The sequence below is a fragment of the Dipteris shenzhenensis genome, chromosome 32 (genome assembly GCF_047967505.1).
Source record: "Dipteris shenzhenensis isolate YYH24624 ecotype China chromosome 32, Dip_SZ_1.0, whole genome shotgun sequence".
Taxonomy (NCBI): Eukaryota; Viridiplantae; Streptophyta; class Polypodiopsida; order Gleicheniales; family Dipteridaceae; genus Dipteris; species Dipteris shenzhenensis.
The window spans coordinates 2,575,874-2,601,328 of NC_141627.1; the positions used below are offsets into that span (position 1 = coordinate 2,575,874).

Consider the following 25,455-nt stretch of genomic DNA (forward strand, 5'->3'; position numbering starts at 1 on the left):
GCCGTCCACGCTAGTCGCAAGCTGGCCATACGTAAGGGCGACAACATTGCTAGCAATTTGGGAAGTCCGCAACAGAAAACTTTCAGACACAAAGTCCAAGTGGGCTTCAGAAACGCAACCCTAGTCGCGGTTACCAAGGCTTTCCTCAAGGACTTCGCCCGTATTTTAGATAGTTCCGATCTGGTAGTGAGCGACACGCTCGCCTCAATTGAAGCCAGTCTCAAGATAGGATAGTATGGTTAGTTGTGTCTAGCGTAGGCCTTGGCCTCAGCCTACTTGGGCCAAATTTTGTACCGGACTCTTTTTGTTGAGGTCTGACCATCCTCTTTAATATAATCGGCATTTCTCTTTATTAAAAAAAAATTAAAATTACTAAAGTGCAAAAGTGTGTTGTGCAAAAGATTAAATGCACTTTGTAGAGGATAAACCAACCCTCCACCTTGTCCTTCCCCCTTCGCCTCGCTGGCCACCCCCTCTCTAACTCCCTCCTCTGCCTCGCCGCCCATCCCCCTGTTGCTTTTCTTAGCAACTTCACTTTCAGTCCCCTTAGCCTCGCTGCCTATAGCTCATCTACTTGCTACATACCTTTCAAGGGCTCTTGCCCCACTATGTCTCCCCCTTCTACCATTGCGCCTCCCTCTTTTGCCTCCAATAGTCTTGATGACCCTTGCCATCCGCTCCCGTAGCCTCAGCCTCCCCCCTGGAAAGCCCGTCATCCCCATTGAAGGGCTTCTACCACGAGAGTGAGCCCTATCATGTGATTGGAACTGGCGCCCCGGAGACCAGCTCACCATTGCAAAGCTCGACGATGGAAAGCATCCTTGACTTGAGAGGGGCTAGCACCAAAGGAGAGACCAAGCTCGCGACATGCAAATTCCAAAACGGAGTCCAATGTAGAGTTTGCAGGTGCGAGTAGGATCGACACCATTTTTGTGAGAAATTAATGGGGGTCCTTAGCTCTGAGTTTAGCATTGGAAAAGCTACAACGGCAGCTATAACATCGACGGTTCTGAGGACTCTTTCCTGAAACCAAGTGATCTCGTGATCAATGAGTAAAAGCCCTCGCTCTTCGTTGAAGATATCGCTAGTGGCATGAAGACCAAGGTGGTAGGAGGGCGGGAAGATCAATAGGAGGAGAGAGTGGCTATGTAGGATGACATGATGTCTCTCTCGACTTTTAAAAGGGCTGTGACCTCCATCTAGAAACATCTTTAATGTTTTTGGTTGTACCTTAGCGTATCAACCATTCCCTCTTCTTTCGCTATATACAGGAAAAATATTTTTTCTCTCATAGCCCCCTATTAAGGAAAGGTTAAAAGATACACAAAGGTTGTCTTTCAAGGTTGACAGAAGCCTATATAGACACGAGTGTCCAAGGGACCCTATGATTCTTTCCAAAGTAAGAAGGGGACTAGTCACGTCTTGTGTAGCTGGCGCCAGCCTTTCCGCCCTCGCGAGAAAGAATCACAGCAGCTGCCACTTATCTATATCTGTCGTAGGATCTTGCGCAACTTCCATGTCAATCCTGCCTGTATCGCACCCCTGCTTGCCACCTCCACCTTGCCGTGCCTCTCGAATCACTCGGGGATGGCTGTTTTCTTTGGTGGTGAAGTCTCATAGCTGAATTTAAGCCCCCCATGATGGAAGCAGGCCAGAGAGGCCGATTGAGAACGAAGGGCAGTCACTCACAAGACGATACAAATCAGGACGAGACCCAAGTGAAAACGAAGTGCAATGAGAGAGAGAGAGAGAGAGAGAGAGAGAGATTTTTCCAAATGTTTTGAAACGGCTTGCGTGTCCTACTTATGCTCACCATGCATTCCCTTCTCCTGCTAGAGCTCAGATGACGCTCACCCCCTCCTTTGGTAGGCTGCAAGTGCAATGCTGAAGAGTGCGCAGCGGAAGTTTGGGATGATGGCGCTCTTCTTGATCCACTAATTGTCTTTCCATCGAGGTATTCTTTGAACTCCGTCCGACAACGTCAATCGGAAATGGTGATTATAATCTTGTTGAGCCATGTTCTGGAGTTGCATTTGTGGAGTATGCGCTACTCAATGAGACGGCCAGGAATCAGTATCTTCTTATCGACTGGTGAATGCCCGGCTACGTCGCATTTCCAGTTAGACCCTCAATGCACCCGTTAATTGTTACGTAAATGCTTCCATTAATCGACTTGTGCGAGTGCCCAGTACGCGATATTCTCTTGTTTTTCCATGTTTCTTAAAGATAAATAACGTTCCCAAAATCGACATCCTGACTTACCTACGCTTGGCAGATTGCCTAATGTCTTTATATAAGTGGCTGTTTCCCCACCTCTTCAGGCAACATGGGAAAGTTCCGGGTTTGGCAACTACCTCGCTGGCTGATTGAAACCCTTCGTGACTCAGGTGTCATAGATTTCCCTTCTTCATGGCTTCAAGAAGAGGACGGTCTGCGTAGATCCCACCGGATTAAGGAAAAGGTTTTGGAGGTAGGTCCGCTTCACGTCAATTATTCCTTGATGTCCCGGAGCCTTCGACTGTATTGGAAGCACTCTCGTAGAGCAGGCCATGGAACTGAGTTGGATTCTGTTGAAAGAAATGGGACCTGGGAGTTAGTACCTCGCCCCAAGCGCCGTTCAGTCATTGGTGTCAAATGGGTCTACAAGACCAAGTATGCATCGGACGGTACTGTGGATAAGCACAAAGCCCGGCTTGTGGCTAAAGGATACTCATAGTGACCAAGGATCGATTATGATGACACTTTTGCTCCTACTGCCAAGATGGCCACCCTTCAGATAGTGTTAGTAATTGCTGCTCATGAGCAATGTCCAATTACCACATGAATTTTAAATTTGTGTTTCTCAATGGAGATTTAAAGGAGGGGATTTATGTGGAACATCCCCCTGGGTTTACCAAGACAGAAGGGATGGTTTACCGGTTAAGGAAAGCATTGTATGGGCTTAAGCAAGCTCCTCGCACTTGGAATCATAAAATTGATGAGTTTTTGTACGAAAGCGTTTCCGGAGGTCATAAGCTGATCCCAATCTATACATCTTCCGTCAAGGTGGTCTTCTTTCCCTCATCATTTTGTATGTTGATGATCTGTTCATCACAGTAGCCATGCTGCTCATATCTCCGAAACCAAGGCTGCTCTTTCCTAATCCTTTGAGATGATTGATCTCGGGCTCTTGCACTTCTTTCTTGGGTTGGCAATCTCACAAGGGCTAGAAGGTTACTTTGTCTCTCAAAAACGATATACCCAGGACTTCTAGAGGCTTTTCATATGACAGAGTGTCGTGCCATCTCATCACCCCTGGACCCCAATACCAAATTGTCTAAGTATGACCCTAGTGATTCTATGGATGCAAGCAGATATTACCAGCTGATTGGTTCCCTGATTGGCTACTCAATACCAGATGAGACCCTGTGTTACTGTGTTGGTCTACTGAGTTCATTCATGCAGACACCTAGAAGACCCACTTAGATGCTGGTATGCGGATCCTTCGCTATCTTCAAGGTTCTCGCAGTGGAGGGTTAGTTTATTAGTCAGGGCAGCAATCTAGGATCTAGCTCTTAGGCTGGAGTGATTCAGATTGGGTAGGAGAGTTAGACACTTGCTGTTCCACCATTGGGTATTGTTTTACTCTTGGCTCAGCCGCCATCACTTGGAGCAGTAAAAGGGAACTCACTGTAGCCTTGTCTTCGACCGAGGCTGAGTATTGTGTTGCATGTTTGGCTACTTGTGAGGAAGTTTGGCTCCGTTAACATAGTGAATTATCAGCTAGATTAAGATGCTCATTTGGGAGAGACTAAAATGAACTCGTTTAGTCTTCACAAGAAGTTGTAGCTCGAATGAAGAGATTTTGGACTACTTTTTGATTAGCCTTCTCCTTTAGTGCTAGCCTTTGTCAGGGCTGAGTCTGCCCTTCACCTTCGGAAGTTGGGCATCCATAAAGGATTACAGTTTGTGCAAGCATAGTGTATATAAATTTTCCCATTTCCCAATTCCACATATGTGCCTTTCTACATTTATTTTGGAAGGTATATAACGCTTTCAATCCTTCCAGAATAATCCTCTCCGCACATGCATTCCATTTGTAGTTGTGCATGAAATCTGGTCCCAGATATTTATGTATGGTGACTGATTTTAGAGCCCTCCTTCAAAGGTGACATCCACTTGTTTATTACGTGTCCAATGACCATTACTTTTGTCTTATCTATATTGACCTTCATTCCGGAGTGTCTGTAGAATTCTTTTAGTGCATCCAAATGTGCTTGCACATTCTCCTTGCTCTTTGCAAAGAATACCACATTATCTACATAGAAATAGCAAAGCGTATCCTATAATCTGCACACCCTCATTGCTGTGTATCCTCATCCTCTCTTCTGAATTATCAATAAAGAGGCCAGAACGTGTTGGTGAGAGGAGGCAACCTTGCTTAACCCCCATATCACTGCTTATAACAACTTTTCATTTGGAGCATGATCCATCTACTAGTGGCTGTGCTAACTCTGCTAAAACTCTCTCATAGAGTTGGTATGTGGCTTGAGTTCTTGAGGAACTTGAAGCTTTTCTAGCCTTTTCCACTTCTTCTTACCTAGAACTATGTCGAAGTCTTTCTTGAAATCTACGAAGCAATAGTAGACAGTCTCTTTCTTATGTTTGGCTCCTTTTGATGCAGCCCTTATGGCAACTAGATGATCAACCGTCTAGTGTTTGGGACAAAACCTTTCTTGGGAAGGTGCTCTAACTTTATGTTCCTCTGCTCGTTTGCTGATTTTTTGCTTAAGGATAGTGCCATAGCTTTTCCGTTAGGCTGATCACCATGATTGTCTGCTAATCTTTGCCATCCTGCAATCTCCCCCCTTATGGATCCATACGATCCTACTAAGCTGCCATTCTCAAGGAAACCCTTCCTCTACAGCCTTATTCATAAGCTTAGTAAGCCCCCTCTCTCTCTTCTCTCTAAACAAACACACACACACACACACACTCACACACACAAATGATAAAAAAATGTGTGTGTGGTTGTGTGTATGCAGCCATGCATACAAATACATAAGTAAACGTAAATATGAATGCATATTCAAAATAGATGTATATGTATGTACTCCGTGTGAGCATGCACACATGCATGTAATTTTTGTACAATTTCTTTGTTTAACAAGAGGGGAGGAGTTATTATTTCAGAATTTAGTTCATTCTTATACTGGTGTGGAAATACTTGTATTAGTATGCCAGCAGAATTGAGACCAAGAGAAGCATCTTACAGGTTGATTCCTGTGTGGATGAAGGGGACTGTTATTTGGGGAAAACTTATTCAAGAAGAGCATAAGAAACCATTTCTTTTTAAATGGAACACTTAGTATCAAATGCGAACAGAATTGAGACCAAGAGAAGCATCTTACAGGTTGATTCCTGTGTGGATGAAGGGGACCATTTTGTGGGAAAACTTATTCAAGAAGAGCATAAGAAACCGTTCTTTTTATATGGAACAGTTAGTATCAAATGGAGTTTGTCAATGTTTCAAGTACTTCTTACCACAAATAAACTTCTATTTTCTGAAATTTCTTACATGGCCTTTGGCAGTTGCACAAGCGTTATGGACTTCCCATTCAATGGTGCAATTGAATTTAAGGTAGATTTCAGAGATCGGCACAAAACAACACTCTCTGTTTTGAGAAATGGCAGCTGACAAATTGTAAAATTCCTGCTAAAGTATTCCATTGCAGTATAGTTCTTGCATTGCCTTTTCTGTTTTAAGTGCAATGGAGTTGTTTGTATTTTACAAATTGTTAAAAAATCATTGATTCAACAAAGTGTATATTTTCATCTTTCTGATTATCACAACTTATTGGCATCATGTGTGTTTACTCACTTGCTATCTTATAATGCCTACAGCTGTATGAGGGGATGCGTCACAAACTGGCTGATGTGGTGGAAAAAACAGTTGTGGTTTTTCCTGCCTTAGAAGCTGCTCAGCCAAGGGAATCAGGCCTGCAGGCTTTGTGTGTGTTGCATTGGTCCTTAGACAAAGCAAAGTCACTCTTGCAGTACTGCACTGATTCAAGCAAACTTTATTTGGTACGCTTTTCTAACTATGGACACAAAGAGAACTTGGGTATCCTTATGCTTGGTCCAGAAACTATTAAGACAGGATATTTGAGTTAAAACTCAAAGTTATTATTGAGCTCCCCATATCTGTGTTGTTTCAGTGCTTCTTACTAGATGAATCAGCCCTGGATACAAGAAGCTAGCAGGGAAGACAGTTAAAAACCTGTGAAATTCTCTATGTGGCGAAATGGATCACTCTAAGATATAACTTCGGAAAGGTCTCATCAGATATGGATTTTGGAGTGTTAGAAACTCACTGTGCCCACCTGTGAGCCCCCGATTTGAGGGGACAAGGGGCAGTGAGAGGTAGGAGGGCTGGGGAGAGAGAGAGACTCAGGCCGGCATCATAGGCAACCAGCACACGGGCTGGTTGCAGCCTGCAACAGCAGGTAAAACAGGGCTTTAGGCCTCACATGGAGGCTCCTGCAGCAGTGCAGACTGGCTGCACAGGGCACCCTTATATAGGGGCCTGTGGCAGGCCAAGTTGGCCCAACCAGGGCCAACCCTGGTCGGTTTTCTAGGGCCCGTGTGGTCGGCCACTAGACAGGGTACCGACCCTGCTGGTCGGTCAACTCAAGGGGCCTGGGCAGTGCCTATAAAAGGCCCACTCCATTCATGCTCAAGTATGTGTGGGTGTGTGGATTTGTATGTGTGAGAGCATATTTTTATACTATGGTCTACACCCATTGTTGGGTGCTGATGATGTCAGTGGGGATGTCATAGTAGCTAGTCCCTGCTATGCATGATGGAGTTTATGGTTTTCAATCTTGTGAGTGACTATCATGAGATTGAAACTGCACTATGTTGTGTTTTTAGAGGATGAGTTTGGGAATGTTCCTGGATTCATCTAGGTATATGACTTGACATGACTTGAACATGACTTCACAGTACATGACTTGGACATGGACAGGGACATGACTTGGACCTGGACATGACTTGGATATGACGGGAGCAATACATGTCTGAAGAGTACCAAACCTCAACCTCGACCAACCATGGTCAAAGTTGATCAGAGTGAAGTAGTCTGCCGGCGCAATGGTGCACATGGGTACACTTGTTGGTGCACATGGGAAGCAGTCCAGCAGAGTGCACAGGCGCACAGGCGGTACTTATTGATGCACATGGGAAGCAGTCCAATTGATGCACATGGGAAGCAGTCCAACAGTTAAGAGGTATAGGTGGTGCACTAACCCTCGCAACCAACCAGTGTCAGGAGCACATGGAATAGACAGGAGAACACATGGAGCACGGGGTTCACTGACCCAGAACAGGCTGGACTGTTGCAGAAGCCATCAAGGATGAAGCGGCCCACAAACGGTGGAATGGCTAAGGATGCAGGAAGACATCCAATAGGAAGAAGGAAAGGAGATTTCCAGCAGGGTGGAGAATCAAGGAAGGGGAGGTACTACCCTCCTCTCGAGCGCCAGGCAATGTTCCAGAACTCTGCTTTGCTAAACCTGTAGGAGCATGTACCGCAGTGGACGCAAGCTCAAATGCGTCCAGATAGAGCTGCAAAATATGAGGTGACTCTGCCAGGTCACCCTCCTCCATCCACTTCGCATCCAGTGTAGGATAATTCCCGAACTTCACCACGCAGCAATGGGAAACTCTACCCTTCACTTTTCTTTCCATATGTGCCAAAATTTGTTCCAGAACCAAGATTTCATCCAACTCTTCCACCTCGAGCTGATCCTCATGGAGCAGGTCAGTAGGCACGTCACCTTGGAAAGGCTTCAATAAACTCACATGAAAGGCATTGTGTATGGTCCAAATGGCAAGTAGCTTCAGCCTATAAGCTACATAATTAATGCGTTCAAAAACAAAAAAATGACCATAATACCTCATCTTCAGCTTTGTGTACACTTTGTTCTTGCCTTTCATCTTCCTGACTAGTGCTTTCTGAAAACGCAGCAGCACCCAATCGCCCTCTTTCAAGAGTAACTCGCGGTGATGCTTATCTGCTGCCCGTTTGTGCTTCTCTTGGCTTTTCTGGAGAGTTGTTTTGACCTGCTGGTAAGCAACATCCAAACTTTCCACAAATCTGTCCGCTTCAAAAATCTTCTCTTTCGTATGCACCTTCTGTTTTCCTGCCATAATTCCCTGTGGATGAGTCTACAGTGTTGTTGTAAGCGAATTCAATAAGTGGCAGAAATTGCTCCCATTTCGATTGCTGATCCGAAACATAACACTTGAGAAGATCAAGGGAAGTGGAGTTGGCTTCTTCGGATTGCCCATCAGATTCAAGATGAAAAGAGGATGAGAAATTCAGTGTGATACCCATATTGTTAAAGATACCTCTCCATAAAAGACTTGTCATCCACGGGTCTCTATCACTGACAATTGATTGAGGCATCCTGTGATGTTTAAACACATGAGACATAGTCAGTCTCGCCATTTCGATTGCTAATCCCTATGGATGAGTCTACAGTGTTGTTGTAAGCGAACTCAATAAGTGGCATAAATTGCTCCCATTTTGATTGCTGATCTGAAACATAACACTTGAGAAGATCAAGGGAAGTGGAGTTGGCTTCTTCAGACTGCCCATCAGATTCAAGATGAAAAGAGGATAAGAAATTCAGTGTGGTACCCATATTGTCAAAGATACCTCTCCATAAAAGACTTGTCATCCGCGGGTCTCTATCACTGACAATTGATTGAGGCATCCCGTGATGTTTAAACACATGAGACATAAAGAGTCTCGTCATATGGTCTGCTGTAATTTTCTTCCTTACGGGAATAAAGCGGGCCTGCTTGCTGAAACTGGAAATAATGGTAATAACGGTCAAAAGAAATAGTGCTCCTGTCTGAGGGGGGGGGTTCCTAACACTTCTGGAAGTATTACCGGACGCCTAGGCCAGTGGTGTGAGAAGCAAGTAAGACATGCCATAGGTGTCACTGATGGTTTGTAGGTTAGTGCTAGTCGATGGTGTCAACTATGTGCAAGCGGTACAAGTGCTGAAGTGATGTGAGCAAGAAGAAGACCAAAGCGGAACAACATCATAAAAGCCAACCCTCGACATGAACTGAGCAAAACTTCATGTATCTAGAGATCGCTTGGTGGCACCGATTGTCTCACTCGAGACGCTGCTTGTTGATAGTATTTCTGCCGCGAGGTCTCCATGATGGCTGTTCATGACACTCAACAAAGAAATGCATTGATGTATGGATGGACTCTCGAGCTCTCCTAGCCCACATAATATCATTGCAGGTTGTATCTTACAGATGATGTATATTTTGATATGGGCTATTTCTGCCTATTTACTTTACTTTCATTGTAATTTTTGAGCAGCAACCTGGGTAGTTTGCTGTTTTAAGAGGAGGGTATGTTACAGGGACGTGAAAAGTGATGTAAAATATCTTTGTCTCAACCCACGCTTAACCCAAGGTTAACCATGGTTAAGTGTAGTAATGGTTTGGGCGTGAGGGACTAGTTAGAGGAAGTGCACACTTCCTAGAAGTTCCTAGGGGCAAAGTGCACCACTAGGTCCTAGGGGCAAGGAAAAGGCTTTAAAAGAGGAGTCTAAAGGTTGGGCCTAAGGACAACCAACGTTGTCAAATTAGGTGAACTGCTGTTTGCACGGCTTCTGCCCAAAAGCCATGGGGCAATGCAGCATAAGACAACATACATCGAACTTTCTCCTGAACAGTTCGATTCATCCGCTCACTCATACCATTTTGAGATGCATTATGAGGGGCTGTGAGTTCCTGTTTAATGCCCTTAGCTTCGCAAAACTGTACAAAAGCATGTGACACATACTCACCCCCATTATCGGATCTGAGGCATTTCAGCCTGCTTCCTGTCCGATTCTCAACCTGAGCGACAAACTTCTTGAAAGCATCTAAGGCATCGCTCTTATGCTTCAAGAAATAGACCCACACTTTGCGTGTGGCATCATCAATAGAAGTAATGAAATACTTTGCACCCCCTAGTGATAGCTGTGGCATTTCACACAAATCAGTGTGCACTAGATCAAGCGGTGCTCTATTCTGGGGAGTTCTCCTCTTATGAGGAGTCATAGAATGCTTTCCGAAAATGCAATGATCACAAGTAGGCAAATCTGAAAATGAAAGAGACGGCAGATAACCCAAACGTGACAGTTCTTGCATTCCTTTAACGGACATGTGTCCCAACCGGCTATGCCACAATGAAACCTTTGGCAGCTCGGTTATGGCAACAACATGATTACCTACACTGGAAACATAAAGAGGGTACAAGGTATCACTCTTATAACCCTCAGCCACTACAACCTGGCCATCAGTAATCACCCATTTGGAATCCCCAAATGTGGTGTGGTAACCACTGTCATCCAACAAGCCAGTGCTAATCAGATTTTTCTTGATTTGCGGCACATGGCGAACACCATCAAGCATAAATATGCATCCATCAGAGAATACTATCTGTATACTGCCAATCCCTGCAATCTGACATGCATAGTTGTTTCCAAGGTGAACAACTCCATGAGTACCTGTGTAGGAAGTGAACCACTCCCTATGAGGAGTAACATGAAAAGAAGCACCTGAATCCAAGAGCCAGGTATGCATGTCAAGGCCATCAACAACCAATGTATGTGCAATTACAGCAGAAGAGCATAAAACATCATGTCTGTCACTGTCACTGTCACTGTCCTCTGCTGCAACATTCACTGCATCCAAGTCATCTGCCTTGGCCTTGCCTTTGCCTTTGCTTCCACTGCCTGCATCCTTTGTCTCAGCCTTCTTGGCTTTCTGATCCCGTATAAACTTGAAGCACTTAGACTTCACATGTCCCTTCTTGCCACAGTAAAAGCATTCAATATCCTTTTTGCCACGGGACTGACTGCGGGATTTGGACTTGCCAGCAGATCTCCCCTTCTGCTGAGTCCTACCTCTTTCCTGTACCTGCAAAGCATTGGAAGACTTGCTGCCCATATTATTCTTCCTGCTCATCTCCTCCATAAGGAGAGAGCTCTCCACATGAGCATACATAAGAGTGACATTTGAATTTGACAGAGTGGTCTTGAAAGTGTCCCAACTCTCAGGGAGGGTACACAACAAGAAAGTAGCCTTGAACTCCTCATCAAGGTTCAATCCCTGTGCAATAAGCTGTGTAAAGATGGCATTGAACTCACTCAAGTGTGAGGTCATAGCTGTACCTTCCTTCATGCGAAGATCGACAAGCTTCTTCAACCAATAAACCTTACTGGCTGAACTCTTTTGGGCATACAACTCTTCTAGCCTCTGCCATAGGCCATAAGAGGTCTTTTCAGCCTGAACATTGAACACAATAAAATCAGTGAGAGTAAGCATGATAGCAGCCCTTGCGGACAAATCAAGCTCCTCCCACTCATCATCTGCCATCCCAGATGGCTTGACACCCTTCACCCTTATGGGCTTAGAAATCTTCTTTAGCAGAAGTACATTCAAACACTATTCTGCCCATAATGCATAATTGTGTGCCCCTTCTTTATGTTCAGTATTGAAGATTCACTTCCCCCTGATGCCATATCAGATAAGGAAAGTGACTGACTCCCTGTAAGTAAAAAAAGAGACTAAATAAAATTCTGATTTCTCAGAAAACCTGCTCTATCAAGAGCCAGGAGCACTCACAATAGTGCTGTTTTTTACTGTCAAAAAATCTGCAGCAAAACAGAAAATTTTCCCTCCAGTCACTGTACCTTCTGACACACTGTACCGTGCTCAAATAGGCATAAAACAGTAACTACAGAATGCTGCAGCCATTCCACAAGTGCTTTACAAGTGCATCATCATCTGACGAAACACAAAACACTGATGTCCTGATCACTTCTCCCACCTCAGATGAGGTATTGCACTGATTTTATATGCATAAACCACTTGTCATACACTGTTTTGTTCACTGAAAAAGGCTCCAAACACCTCAGCCTGTCACAAAACCTGCAACAAAGTATGGAACAAATCCCAAACAATCACCCTTCTGCCAAGGGGATAAAAGGCATCTGAAGTTCTCAAACAGTAACTCAAGTGCTCACAAGCACAATCTGGGCAAAAGCCCCTTGATTTGACACCTGTACCAAGTGAAAAACACCTCAACACTGAGGTAGCATACAAAATACAGCGCTCTCCTGGCACTTTCACCTGACAAAGTAATGCATAAACGGCCCTGTGTACACAGTAACAACACAGATCCCAACGTACAAACACCGAAAAGAAAATCCTTTGAGCACTGTCAACGATGGACAGTTAGGGACCGAGTGCGCCCTGGCCAAGCGTGGCTCAACTGAGATTTTCAAAGTGTCGTACACAGAATGTGACCTGCAAGAAATGTCACTGAGTTACACTGCGGAAACAAGACCAATGTGGGCACCCTGGCTCCACACTGCCTCAAGGCATACACTGCATACACTTCCAGGCAAAAGCCCTTTGAAATTGTCACTCGAAAACTGAGATTTGCACTCAGCAAAAGCATAAAAGCCCTCTGCAAATCAAGGCATCTGACCTTCCCGAAACAAAATAACTGTGCAACCACCACACACTGTGGCACTAGTCACCTCAAGCACGAGGGACACGAGTGTACTTGCTGTACCTCAAACACACAGTTTTAGAACTGAAAAAATTCCGGTAATGAAGAGCAGAGTGCTCTCTCTTTTCCTTCTTCCCAAAAAAAAAAAATATGTGCCTGCTGTACCTGCGCAGGGTACCTGCTGTACCCTGTACCTGCGAGGGCACGGATCCCCAAAAAAAATTTCGGCCTGTATCTGCTTGTCGCGGCGTCTGTACAGCCACGTCCGTACAGCTGGTACGGTACAGCTGCCTGTACGGCTTTCGTACAGTCGGTACGGATGGCCGTACCTGTCGCGGCTGCTGCCTTGCAATCGGTCGACGGGCTGCACGCGGCCGGTGCTGTGCGCTGCGCGCGCTGGCTGTGCCCGCCTGGTAGGTTGCGGCCGCCGGTGCTGTGCGGTGCGCATGCTGGCTGCGCCCACCTGGTAGCGGGTAGCAGCTAGCTGCTGTTGCAGCTATAGCTGCTCGCGCAGTTGCTCCTGCGCACTGGCTGCCTCGCCCTGCTCGCGCGCGCTGCTGCCCCGCTCGCTGCTGCCTCGCCCTGCTCGTGCGCGCTGCTGCCCTGCTCGCTGCTGAGGGCACGAGGCCCGAGGGGAGAGAGAGGGGTAGAGAGAGGGGTAGACCGAAGAGAGAGGGAGAGAGTGGCTCTGATACCACTTGTGAGGGAAAGAGAGAGGGAGTGAGTGGCTCTGATACCACTTGTGAGGGAAAGAGAGAGGGAGTGGAACAATGGAGACAGAGAGAGGGAGACACAAGAAGTGTGGGTGTTAAAAGTGTTGAGCCACACCACAAACTCATAGGTTTTATTAGGATTAGGGATTCACCCTATGACTGTCTTAAGACAGTCATAGGGGTCATAACTTTTAAAGGGTGGCAATGTGCCTTTACCCCAACAGGGGATACCCTCGTATCCTCGCGTAGTACCCGTGCGAAGTGTGACGTCTGAGGGGGGAAGTAGCAAACTGCAATAAAAAGGTTGCGTGTGGAAGGGCGTCGTAAGCGGAGCCATAGGTAACGGGCGTGAACATCCCGTCTGACCACGGATATCAGACTAATGAGTGCTGAATGGAAGAGTACTGCAACTCCGCCTGAGCCTCGGACCGCCCCAGTATCTCTGGTCTCCTCACGGAATATTGACTCCTAGGTATAGCCACTGACCGGGGGGAGAGGGCGCTCGGGGCTCTGGTGTGTCTCTGTATAGAAAACTATGTCACGTCCAGTGTATGACTCTGAGAAATTCCTAGGGTCAGACCATAGGGTACCATTACAGTTCCATATGGTGCATGCCAAGGGTACTATGTGCTGAGTCTGAATCTCATAGGCCATGTCTCCCTATTTGGGGGGGGAGCCTTGCTACCGTGTCTTGAGTACCTGGTGGGGCTCGGCGGCGGGGGCCAACTAGCAGGCGGCCATCTCGGATGACAGCCCACTTCCCCTCCTGACGGGCTGCATCTCGTTGCTGCAGTAAGATGCGCCGCTCCTCTACCTGCATAGGTGTGAGATCCTCATCCATGAAAATGGTAGGGTAGCGCGCTGCCTGAGTGCTGCAAGTTGAGCTTGAGTGTCCCTGAATCGGATGATAAGTGGCTGTGGACGTGTGGGATCCCGTCCCGTGCGCCATGCATGCTCGATCCCATGCTCGGTGAGGCCAAGGGTAGAGGTCGCGAAAGCAGTCGCGTCCTCGAGGGGGGTAAGTGAATCTGCTCGGGGGATACCTTGAACTCGGATGTTGAGAGCCTTATTGGCCCTCTGTTCCTGCTCAGCGATGGTGGCTGAAACTGCTGCTTTGGGTGCCCGTCTCGCAACATCTACCCATTTGGTAGTCTCTTCAATAGCGGTCTGGATGGTGGCGATCCGCTCCTCCACCTTTGGTGTGGTGTGCAGGACCGCTGTGACTGTAGCGGTGAGGGAGACCACCTCCTGACGGAGGTGAGTGATCTCCTGGCTCATGCTCTGGATAATTTGGTCTTGTGCTACGGTACGATACCGTAGCTGATGCAGCTCCATAAAGATGTAATTAAGCGTCTCAGGTGGGATCCGGGTGAATGCGAACTGGGACCTGGCGTATGGCTGGGGGGGGCGTGGGGGATATGCTGGCTGTATAGGGCAGGGGAGTCGAGAAAGGCTGCTGAGTGAGAGGTAGAGGGGACATAAGAGTGGTGGAGAAAAAAGGGAGCTGTGTGGGGAGTGAGGAACTGTGACCCTCTCCTATGGGGGGCAGGCTGAGGGCAGTGGTAACGGGGGTAGTTTGTGTGATAAAGAGTGGACGTTAGTGACTTTGGCAAACTCTCGAGGTTTGCCCTATTACTATTTGTGAAGAAGTCTTTGTTCGAGTGCCTTAATGAACAAATGTGCTCATTATGTAGATAAAGTAGCTTTGGCACATATTCCACCCATGTGTTTTTCGAGGTGCACATTGATATGATGCACATACACACACACCTAGACACACACACACACACACTTGTAAGGATGCACACATAGTCCAACTCGACAAGATCTTCTTTGCTAATAGCTTCTTATCTATGTCAACAATAAGCTTGAAGTGAATTGCATGTTCTCTTAAATGTATGAGTAAAGTTAAGAAGTTGAAGTAAGTATATATGTCAATGTTTGCACATATACGTGCTAATTATCTCTCTCATATATATATATAGAGAGAGAGAGAGAGACACACACACACATTTATATTTATATTTATACATTTATATGTTTATAAGTTTACTCATCTATGTCAATAAGCTCAATAAGGAAATAGTGAATGACATGACATCTTTCCAAAAGAGCGTGCTTCAATCAAATGTCCACAAAATCCCTCCACTTCGACTTTGTAGCTTGACTAGCAACAATATCCGTAGGAGCCTTTTAGGCAATAGACCTAAGGGAGTATGAGCGGAAGGACTTTGAACAGCTAGAAGTGATGATGCTTTCCCACATGATCCAAGGGAAGACATGCATTTCACATGATATCATACTTGTAGAGATCACAGGGAGTCCTCTAAATACTGGTGCCTCATTTCAAATCATCACATATCTTGACAGGGCTAGATAATATGGCCCGATAGACGTTGAGAGGTAGAGGTTATCATTGGGGTTTCTCGTCATCTATGCCTCGTGGTTGAGACCTCACGGCTGAGGGAGATGAGCACTGCTAGTATGCAAGGGACACTAAATGGTTTCAGTCACATGGGCATATCTAGTGTTTACCTGCTTCAGCCTTCTATACCAGTGTTTCATAGACGATCCCTTACACGTAATATACAGATGACCTATGCCAAGTAATAAGTATACATCCATTGGACATGGACAGCCCCAACACAACCCCAAGCCACCAAGATTGCGTTCTACAAAGATAATTTCCTCTATGTGAACGAGAACCTTTTCATTCAAACATTGGGGTAGCTACAAGTCCATTTCTTCCACACAGTATAGAGAGTCATTTCACTCAAGCATCAGGTACCAACAAGTCCATCTCTCCCACCCACTACAGAGACCCATATGATAGCTCAGGATTAGGATTTAGATAGAGGCAAGATGCAAGACTAGCACCACATAACATTCCAAAGACCTAAGACTATGCACCCTCTCTAATATGCAGGAGGTAGAGATTGAGGAGCATGTACGACGAGTGGCCCCAAATGCATGAGGTTTGAGGGAGATTCCATTGCTTTTTTACCCACAGATATCTAGACATGGAGTATGAGGATATTCACAGGTACATGTAGCTGGGGGAGGCCGGACTCATGGGAGACTTTAATGCTAGGATCATGGACATGCAGACAGAGATCCTAAATTTCCAGAGGATGCCATCTACATAAGGAGAGCTCAGTTATAGATCAGAGGATGTACATACTGGGTCCACAGTCACACAATATTGGAATGTTTATTACCACTGATGAGTTGCTCATGTACAATGTCCATAATTAGTAAATGTTGTTATGGAGTGAATGAATAAATTCTCTTTGCTCTCTTGCATTTTCTCTTTTCCTTGGGATAATTTTTTGTTGATGCTCTATTTTTTTTTAACTTCACTTAGAATTGCATGTTACTGAATATTTGAAGGAGATCTCAGAACCTTGATAGTAACTTTTGCTCAGGTACTAAGGAGAGCATTGAAATTTTCTTCTCATATATTTTCCTTTTTTGCTTGTCTTGTCTTAATGTCCTCCATCCCTTGTCTTGTGACTACGCTTCAGTTTAAGTTTTCTTCGTTTTCTTTAAAATATCCTTTAATTTGAATATTAGTTCCTTTTGCTATGCTTTATGATTCTCTACATTTCATATAATATGCTTTACACTCAACCCCCATCCATCATACATAAACTGACAAGTAGCTAGATTAGAGGGTTTGCATGAATAGCAAAAGGGCAACAACTGTTAGAGGATGGTAGCATTGCAGCAAATTCTTATGCTTGCCAAGTTTACAGAGAACATTCTTGCTATACTCCAATGCTCTGGAATGTGGACAACTAATGAGTCGTGTGTGTTGAATCTTGTATTTCAGGCCATCACTGGTGGAGCAATGATGGTCAGGTTCGAGAGGGTGAGAGACAGCTTAAACCAAAGTCTACGCCGGCTGGAACAGCTTGCTCCTCCAGATCTTGCTCAACAGGTATACTGTTCTGGCAGTTGGTTCAGTTGCAGGATGACTCTTTTACTTCCAGTCAGAGAACTGCAATGCAATGAGTTCTCTGCATAGAATATTGTCGAGGGAATTAAAAAATCATTTCTGCAATTTCCTTGCAAGCTGCATTGAGCTCAAAGAAACTGCATTACTATCTCATCTTCGCCTAAAATATGTAGGATTTTGAACTAGGATGCTATGTACCAGGAGGTTATGAACAGGGATGGGAAGACTATGAAAAATGGTTGTTAGAAGGCTGGGTGTAGTACTGGTTCAATTATTTTTCTTTCATGCACCACAAGAACCAAACAAATGGCAAGATAAGCTACTTAGAATGCAATATAGATATTATGTTGTCCCAAAATGATATTCAAGCTTCTCTTGCAAACAACATACAGAGATATTCAAATGTTATCCCCTGGACCCATTGGTTGCCCCTCTCCCTGTCACAGTGGTAGCCCCACTCCCTGACCATGCACATTCTCTGGTTGGAGGGGCCTCCGTAGCTTGTCAGACATAGGGTTCTCATGAGCAGTCTTCAGTTCCCCTCTTGGATAGAGGAAAGGGGGTTGGGTACCCCGTTGATCCACTTCCCTCTGAAGGGATCCTCCGCGCCCCTGTGTCGGGCCTGATTCATAGGAACTCCTTTTCAGCCCTGGCAGATTTCCCCGAGGGCTTCTTTGTGGCTATGGATATTTTTGAGGAGATTGTTAAGGAAGAGGGGATGAGCCTACCTAAATCTTATCCTAATGGTAGTGATTGGGATTCTTGTTGACAGGGCATCTTCTTCTTCAGGTGACAGAGTGTTTTCTCTTGTGGAGTTTCCGCCACTTGGCCCCATCCCTCACTCTTTGAGCAAGAGGTCTTTCCCTGTTGAGGGGTTTGTTTCCGCCACTGGGTCGGGTGAGATGTTCCATTCTACATCCTCCCGCCACGAGGACTGTTAGTTGGAACATACAGGGCCTTGGTGGATCCCTCATCGCCACCGTAGACAGTTGATTCGGAATCAGCTTTATCCAAGTGTTACTGATGGCTCTATTGATGTTTTACTCTTGTAGGAGCACAAATTGGATGCCAGTGATTGTACAAAGTCAGGCAAGCTACTTTCAGGTCACACCTTTTGGTCACCTGTCTTTGGTACTAGGGGAGGTACTTGTGTTTCAGTTTCAGATTCTTTTCTCCCCTTGGTTGTCGGACATGGTGTGATCTTACCCTTTAGAGCCCAGTGGGTTCTGCTTTTGATTGGGGGTCGCAAGGTTGGACTCCTCAACCTTTACGCCTCCAATAATAGAGGGGATCGTGTACTGTTTTGGAAAGAGTTGCTCTCCTGGGCCCCATTGCAGATTCATGGGTCATAGGAGGGGACTTCAACATGGTAGAGTTACCCTCAGATAAAAAACGGGGTAGAGAGGGCGGCATCCATTCTTTGGAGAGGGCAGCTTGGGACGCCTTCCTCTTCAATTTCAGTGGTAGAGGTGTTTGGCTTGAGGATGCTTTTCACACTCAGTCACAGCAGTCACTCTTGTATTCTTGGTTGAATAGGAGGCCATAGATGCCTATCCATGCGTGGATTGATCGATTTTATGTTGATGATTGGGCCTTGGATAGAGGAGGATCAGTTTGCATTGCTCCTAGGGTTTTTACTTTGGATCACTTTCTTGTGGTTCTGATGGTTTCCGAGCCGCATTTGAGAGGACGGTGTACCAGCATTAGGATTCCTGATACCCTTTATGCATAGGAGGACCTCTCAGAGGCAGCTTTGCAGATCTAGGTTTCTCATGTGCAGGGTGCAATGCCCTCCCCTTCACATATAGTAGCAGCCCTCTCTGATATTAGCGACTTTATCATCTAGTTGCTAGTACCAAGAGACGTGAGATTCTCAAGCAAGAGAGATTGGTGTTCGCCTACAGTTGGCAACTTTGAGCATAAGAGGCCACTTGATGCTTGGATTCAAGAGTGCCGTGCTGCAGCAAGGGCTCATCAACAGATTTTGTTGGATCAGAGAGCGGAGTTTGCCTTTCATGCACGAGAGTCCTTCTAGATATAGGTGGGAGGTCGAGTCAATAAGCAGTTCTTCTCTACTCATGGCCCCATACATAGTAGAGAGAGTGTCTCTTAGCTTATTGACTCAGAGAGAGTCTTGCAGTCAAATCCAGATACCGTCATGCACATAGCTACAGACTTTTATGCCTCTGTTCTTTTAGTAGATCCTGGTAGTGTGGCTGCAGATGATGCCAGATAGGCCATTTGGTAGTGTATCCCTAGGTTGGTGAGTCCAAATATGAGAGTCTCTCTTGATGCACCTTTTACCAACCTAGAATTCAGGAGTGCTCTTCTTGCCCTTCATAAGGGTAAATGCCCAAGTTTAGATGGGCTTACACCCTCCTTTTTCTTGACCTTTTGGGATATGATTGGGGATTACATCACCTCAGCCTTGCAAGGTGTTCGAGACTCCGGTGAGATGCTCGGCTTACTTACGGAGGATCTCATACATTTATCCCAAAAGGGGGGTGCAGAAATTTAGTGTCCAGTGGAGACCATCACTCTACTGGGCAATTACATACGATTTCATCCCTTACTTCCTGATCTTATTCATGATACGCAGACAAGGTTTGTTCATGACAAAAGCATTTTTGATACTATTTTCTCCTTTTGGCAAGCTTCTGAGTGGGCCATGTAGAGCGGTCAAAAGCTTGCAATTCTACTCCTGGACTTTAAAAGCCTATGACAGGGTAGATTGGGACTTCTTGAAGGCCACCCTTCATCACTTTGGATTTTCAGATGCATGGATGAGAGGGGTCTTAGCCTTGTACAGGTGAGCCCACAGCCAGGTGCTCATAGGAGGGGTTAGGGGAGACAGGTTTCAGATTTCCAGATCAGTCCGTCAGGGATGCCCTCTTGCCCCTTTTCTTTTCCTCTTTGTGGCTGAGGTTATGAACATTTTTAAAAGGTCTGGAGCTGACATTCTTGGGTTCACACTTCCGCTCAGATGGGAAGAGGACCTCGTGGATTACGAGCTAGCGGATGACACTGCTATTTTCTTAGAGGCCTCTCCTCAGACTCTCACTTCCTTGAGGACAGCTTTGGATTTGTTTTATACTGCAACAGGTGCTCACATCAATCGGAACAAGTCCAATGGATTTTGGATTTGTGACGATGACAATCTAGATTGGGGGGCTGATTTGTATTTCACATGGATTCAGAGGGGTGTGTCAGTCATATACCTAGGATGCTAGGTCGGTCTGGGTATCTCTTCTTGGCAGCAGTTTGCTCATGTGTTGGAGATCATTAGAAGGAAACTCCTTTTCTGGAGCTCAACTAGACTGGACCTTGCATCTAGAGTGGTGGTTGTGAACCAAGTTTTGCTGGCCTGGTATGTGTTCTCTTGTTAGTGCAGTTCCAGAGATTGTATCACTCAGCTCATAAGGCCTATCAGAAATTTTTTATGGAGGGGGCTAGATGGCACTACCGACACTATTGCCAGAGTCGCTTGGGACACCTTGATCCTTCCCACACACGAGGGGGGTCTAAGCATCATAGATCTAGACTTGCAATGCAGGGCCTTGCTTTGCAAGTTTGTAGTTAGAGGACTTATGCCTGAGGATGAGCCTTGGAAAAAACTCTTCATTCATGGTATATAGGCTTGCAGCCCCTTCTTAGGGGGAGATTGGATGGCCAACACTAGATGGATCTTCACCTCAGCCCGTCTGAGGTCTCCTTCCTCCCCACTTATGGTTGCGATTTTGAAGGCTTGGGCCAGCTTCAGAAGTACCCTTTGGAGAGTTCCTCCCTCCTCTATCGAAGAGATTGATAGGCAGCCGATTATGTGGAATGCCAGTATACTTGATGAACATGGTAGGCAGCTTGGTATGTCTCACTATATGCAGTGGTCCAGGTGGGAGAGAGTCCCTACTGTGTCCGTAGGTTCTTGGAAAGCCTTCAAGAGGCTTCCAGAAGTTCATCAACAACAAACGGTTAGCTACCTCAGAGGATGTGCAAGGAGGATACTTCAGATTGATGTAGCCCTTCCCTTGATTGGGTGCATACAGATGACATGCCCGTTGTTTGTTCTGTGTGGATGGGGGCTTTCTCGAGGGCAAGCATTCCTCTCCAAGTTATAGCTTTTTTGGGAGCACATGAGGATGCCTTGGTTTTTGATGTAAAGGCAGTTGGCAGATTGGTTATTTCTTCAGAGGATATTCTTTTGGGCATGCCTTTTTAGCCTGTCAGGATCATAGGCTTTTTGGATCAAGGCAAGGACTCTGCATGGCATATTGGTTTGAGCCCTCGTCTCTCTCTCTCGGGTTCTTGGAGGTTGTGGCTCTTTGGAGGAGTCCCCATAAAGTTTCTTCAGTGGGACCCTAGAGAGTGGGAATGGATTGTGGCAGGGAATCAAGAGAAGAGCCTTGCTTTTTTTTGGTTACACGGTCAGTAACGCCAAGAAGTTCCAGATCAGCTGTAGAGGTTGGAGACCTTCCAGGGCCCCTCATTGGGAGAGTTATCAAGTTTTCGCTGATTTGCAAAACGTCCTCTAGCCGAGGCTTTGGAGATTCTGAAGAAATAGAAAGGTCACTCAATTTTTTTGGCTTTCTATTCGTGGAGGGATTGCAGTGAACAGGTGGAGGCCTAGATTTGGGCAGACCCCACTTGTCCTAGGTGCTGGTTTGTTGATGAGTCGATTCATCATTGTGTATGGGACTACAGGCATACGAGAGCCGTTTGGATGGGAATTGCTAGAGTCCTGAATACTTTTGCTTCTTCTCGTTTCTTCATGACGTGGGGATCAATGGCTTGGCTCTCCCTTTCAGGGGCTTAGATCTTCTTTGAGTGGCAGGATGCTTCTTGGGCCATATCGATTCAACGTCACCTAGTTGAGACTTGCTATCTAGAGGATGTGCTATAGACCAATACATGCTATGGGGATATCGCTTGGAAGATACTGGCTAGCATCACTACTTGTTAGATTTGGAGGGCTAGATGCACAGAGGCCTTAGACGGATCTCAAGTCCATCCCACGCACACCTTGGCTTTAGGGAATGGAGGGGTTACCTCTTTTCTTAGAGACTACAGCAGGGTTGAGGTGGCACTTTCAGCCTCAACCTTGGTTTCTTTTCAGCTCATTTTGAGTTTTCTGTTTCCTATTTTAGGGGGGTTTCCTTATGGACAGCATGATGTATTTCTTCTTTGAGCTTGCTCACGCGGGTATTTTTCATACTTAATAGAAGTCTTTTTCATGGAAAAAAAAGATATTCAAGCATAAGGCAGAGCTTAGTGACTAGAATGACAAAGGAGTTGACCCTAACATGATGCACGCCGTACAAAGAAACTAAATAAACGAACAACATACCGATGTATCTTGTGTTTGGTCAAGACTCAAAACATGTAAAGGGTCAAGTGAGTATTGTTTGGACAGTGGCAAAGTGTTCGTCGGCAGTTCAGTCCGGATGGCCCCACCTTGGAGTTCTTGGAGTGGACCTTCTCTTGTCATTGCACTCATCACTCTACCAGGATGAAGTTCCTCAAAGGCTGGTGTCCCCTTGAGGATGATGATGCACGAGGTAGCACATAGCCCGGTTTTTTGTGTGTAGGACCTGGAGGCCTACTCCAGGCACTCACTGAGAGAGACCCCGAGATGGATGGGAGTCTTGATGGGATTCACTGGCAGCAGATGATCAGAGTGGTGGGATGGTTAGCGAAGGAGTGGCACATCGACCCTCCCAGTATCTCAAAGAAGGATGCCCTAGATGGCGCCTCTGGCTTTGGGAGGGTAGACCCTTGAGGGAGGTCCAATGGGATCTAGGAGAATGGTTTTGGCATTCCAAGGGCGGCCTTGCGGTGCAGGTGGACGAGGTGCCCTTCTTTTCCTACACCACACGGATTAGCAGGAGGCTTCAGATGGACTCTTCGATGTGGACCCTTTCGAGGGAGAGGCATTGGGTGGCCTAGAGAGTGCCCCGGGATGTCTATTCCAGGTTTTGGACGCGGTTATGGTCCACTTTATGGCCGAAGAAGATATCCTACTTCTTCTGGCTAGCTGCCCACAGAGGCTTGTCCATCAGACCGTGGTTGGAGTAGATGCAGGTGGAGGGGCAGTGCCATTGTTGCTCTGCTGGTTTTTTGGAGACGATCTTGCATTGCCTCTGGAGCTGTCGTAGTGCAGCGAAGATTTGGATGGGAGCCCTTAGGATCATGACCCATATGCAAAGTCTTCAGAGGGACTACACTTGGGGGATGGTGGCCTGGTTGACTGAGGGAGGACACGCTTTCTAGATTGATGAGATCTCCCCAGCTTACCAGATACATGGTTAGAGAATTTAGAGGATAGAGCTCCATGAGGCAGCCCCTCCTGATAGCCTGGCTCCTCCTCCTCCTCTGGAGGACTGATAGCCTGGCTCCTCCTCCTCCTCTGGAGGACAACGTTTGGGTGGTAGTAGTCAGTATCACTGCGTGGAACATTTGGGTGGCTCGCTATAGTCTGGTGATGGGTGAGCATCTGGTTCCACCCTCAGCTACCTTGGTCGCCATCTGGCAGGATATCATCTCCACCCTACGCTCCACCTGGGAGCGTGGGACCCCAAGCTCTAGGGCGACTGTCGCGAGGTGTGCTTGATTTTGCAAGGCTTGGCTTGCAAGGTTTTTTTACATTTTCACTCCGCGAGGGATTTGCTAGTTGCGTAGTCCCCCCACTTGGCTATTAGCCCCAGTACTAGAGATCCCTAGGTAGTGAGCTGGGTTTCTCTGGAACAGGCCGTTTTTTTCTTTTAGCCTTTTCCTGGTTTTTTTCCATACTCAGCACCTTCGGGGCTGCTGTTTTGTATGAAGTTTTTCAAGCATTAATAGAAGGTTCGTTTCTTTGCCCCAAAAAAAAAAAAAGTTCCTCAAAGGTCTTACTAGCATACCTATAGATCACTTCTCTCACCTGGATGAAATACCTATTGGAGAATTGATAATTCCTTGAACTAGGTAATATAATGGCAGGTCATGAAAGGCCAATGGGATATGCAAATTTTTTGAGATGGAGGAGTTCAAGTCCACCCCAGGACAAAGATTGAGAAAGACATTTAAAATTGTGAACCCAAAGCAGACGAACTGGCTAGGTGGCACTGCTTTTCTTTTGGTTGGAATCTCTTGAAGCTTGGTCATAAAAGGGCTTCTAATGAATATAACAACAAAATCAAGTCAATTTTATGGAATATTAAGATTCTTTACAATCTTTTGAATATTTTGGATACACCCTCGCTATTAGAGAGGAGATTTAAAAGGATGATGATAATTATCACATGATGCATCTTGAGGAGTCCTATATTTATATGCATTCACTATATATCTCCAAATGGATGGTTTAGACAGCCCTTTTAGAGAGCTTTCGTTTGTACAGATATGTCTTTGCAATTTTAGGGCTGATTTGGCAACTTATGCCACGTGTCATGCTGTGATGCATTCTGTGAGAGGGGGAAGAGAGGAGAGGAAGTGAGCAAGAGAGTGAGAGTGAGAGAGACACAATAGTGCGGGTGTGAAGTGATGAGTGAGCTACACCACAAACTCACTTATGTTATATTAGGATTAGGTTTACCCTATGACTGTCTTAAGACAGTCATAGGTGTCCTATCTTTAATTCTTTTAATTAAGGGTAGGCAATGTGCCTTTACCCCAACAACCTCCCACCTAAAGGCCAATGTGCCAAAAGGGGAGAAAAGAATAAAAAATTACAGCAATATACAGTTACTGTATACTAGACCATAAAGTAAGAATGGTCTCATCCTAATCCCATGATGTGGCAGCAATGTGTAAACCGCTCTGTAGGCAAGCTCTTAGTGAGCAAATCTGCAGGATTATCATCAGTATGTACTTTCACAAGCTCAAGACGCTTGTCTTCCAGTACCTCCCTGATGAAATGATATTTCACTTCTATGTGCTTGGTCTTCTGATGAAAGACCGGATTCTTTGCCAACATGATAGCACTCTGACTATCACAATGCAAAACTGGCATGTCACCTGTAATGCCCAAATCTCCCACCAGCCGAGTAAGCCATATTGCTTCCTTGCAGGCCTCAGTGGCTGCAACATATTCAGCTTTTGTGGTTGACAGTGCAACGCATTTCTGCAACCGAGACACCCATGATATAGCACCTCCTGCAAATGTGAAAATATAACCGGTAGTAGATTTCCGGTTATCTGCATTCCCTGCATAGTCTGAATCTGTAAAACCATGCACC

The 25,455-nt window shown here is 45.9% G+C and overlaps 1 protein-coding gene across 3 annotated transcripts in view; it reads left to right on the top strand.

Annotated features, from left to right (window-relative positions):
- The first annotated feature begins 1,425 nt into the window (after positions 1-1,425).
- LOC147880172 (U-box domain-containing protein 7-like) overlaps positions 1,426-25,455 on the top strand; it is a 31,960-nt gene continuing 7,930 nt past the window's right edge. The window contains exons 1-4 of one of the 3 annotated variants that reach the window (XM_087370951.1): positions 1,426-1,954; positions 5,572-5,620; positions 5,884-6,066; positions 17,120-17,227. In XM_087370951.1, coding sequence (XP_087227077.1) covers positions 5,585-5,620; positions 5,884-6,066; positions 17,120-17,227 — 327 coding nt within the window. In that variant the 5' untranslated portion in view covers positions 1,426-1,954; positions 5,572-5,584. Of the gene's footprint in view, positions 1,955-1,974; positions 2,120-5,323; positions 5,393-5,571; positions 5,621-5,883; positions 6,067-17,119; positions 17,228-25,455 lie in introns of those variants that run through there. The other 2 variants (XM_087370949.1, XM_087370950.1) reach the window with 2 other exon arrangements.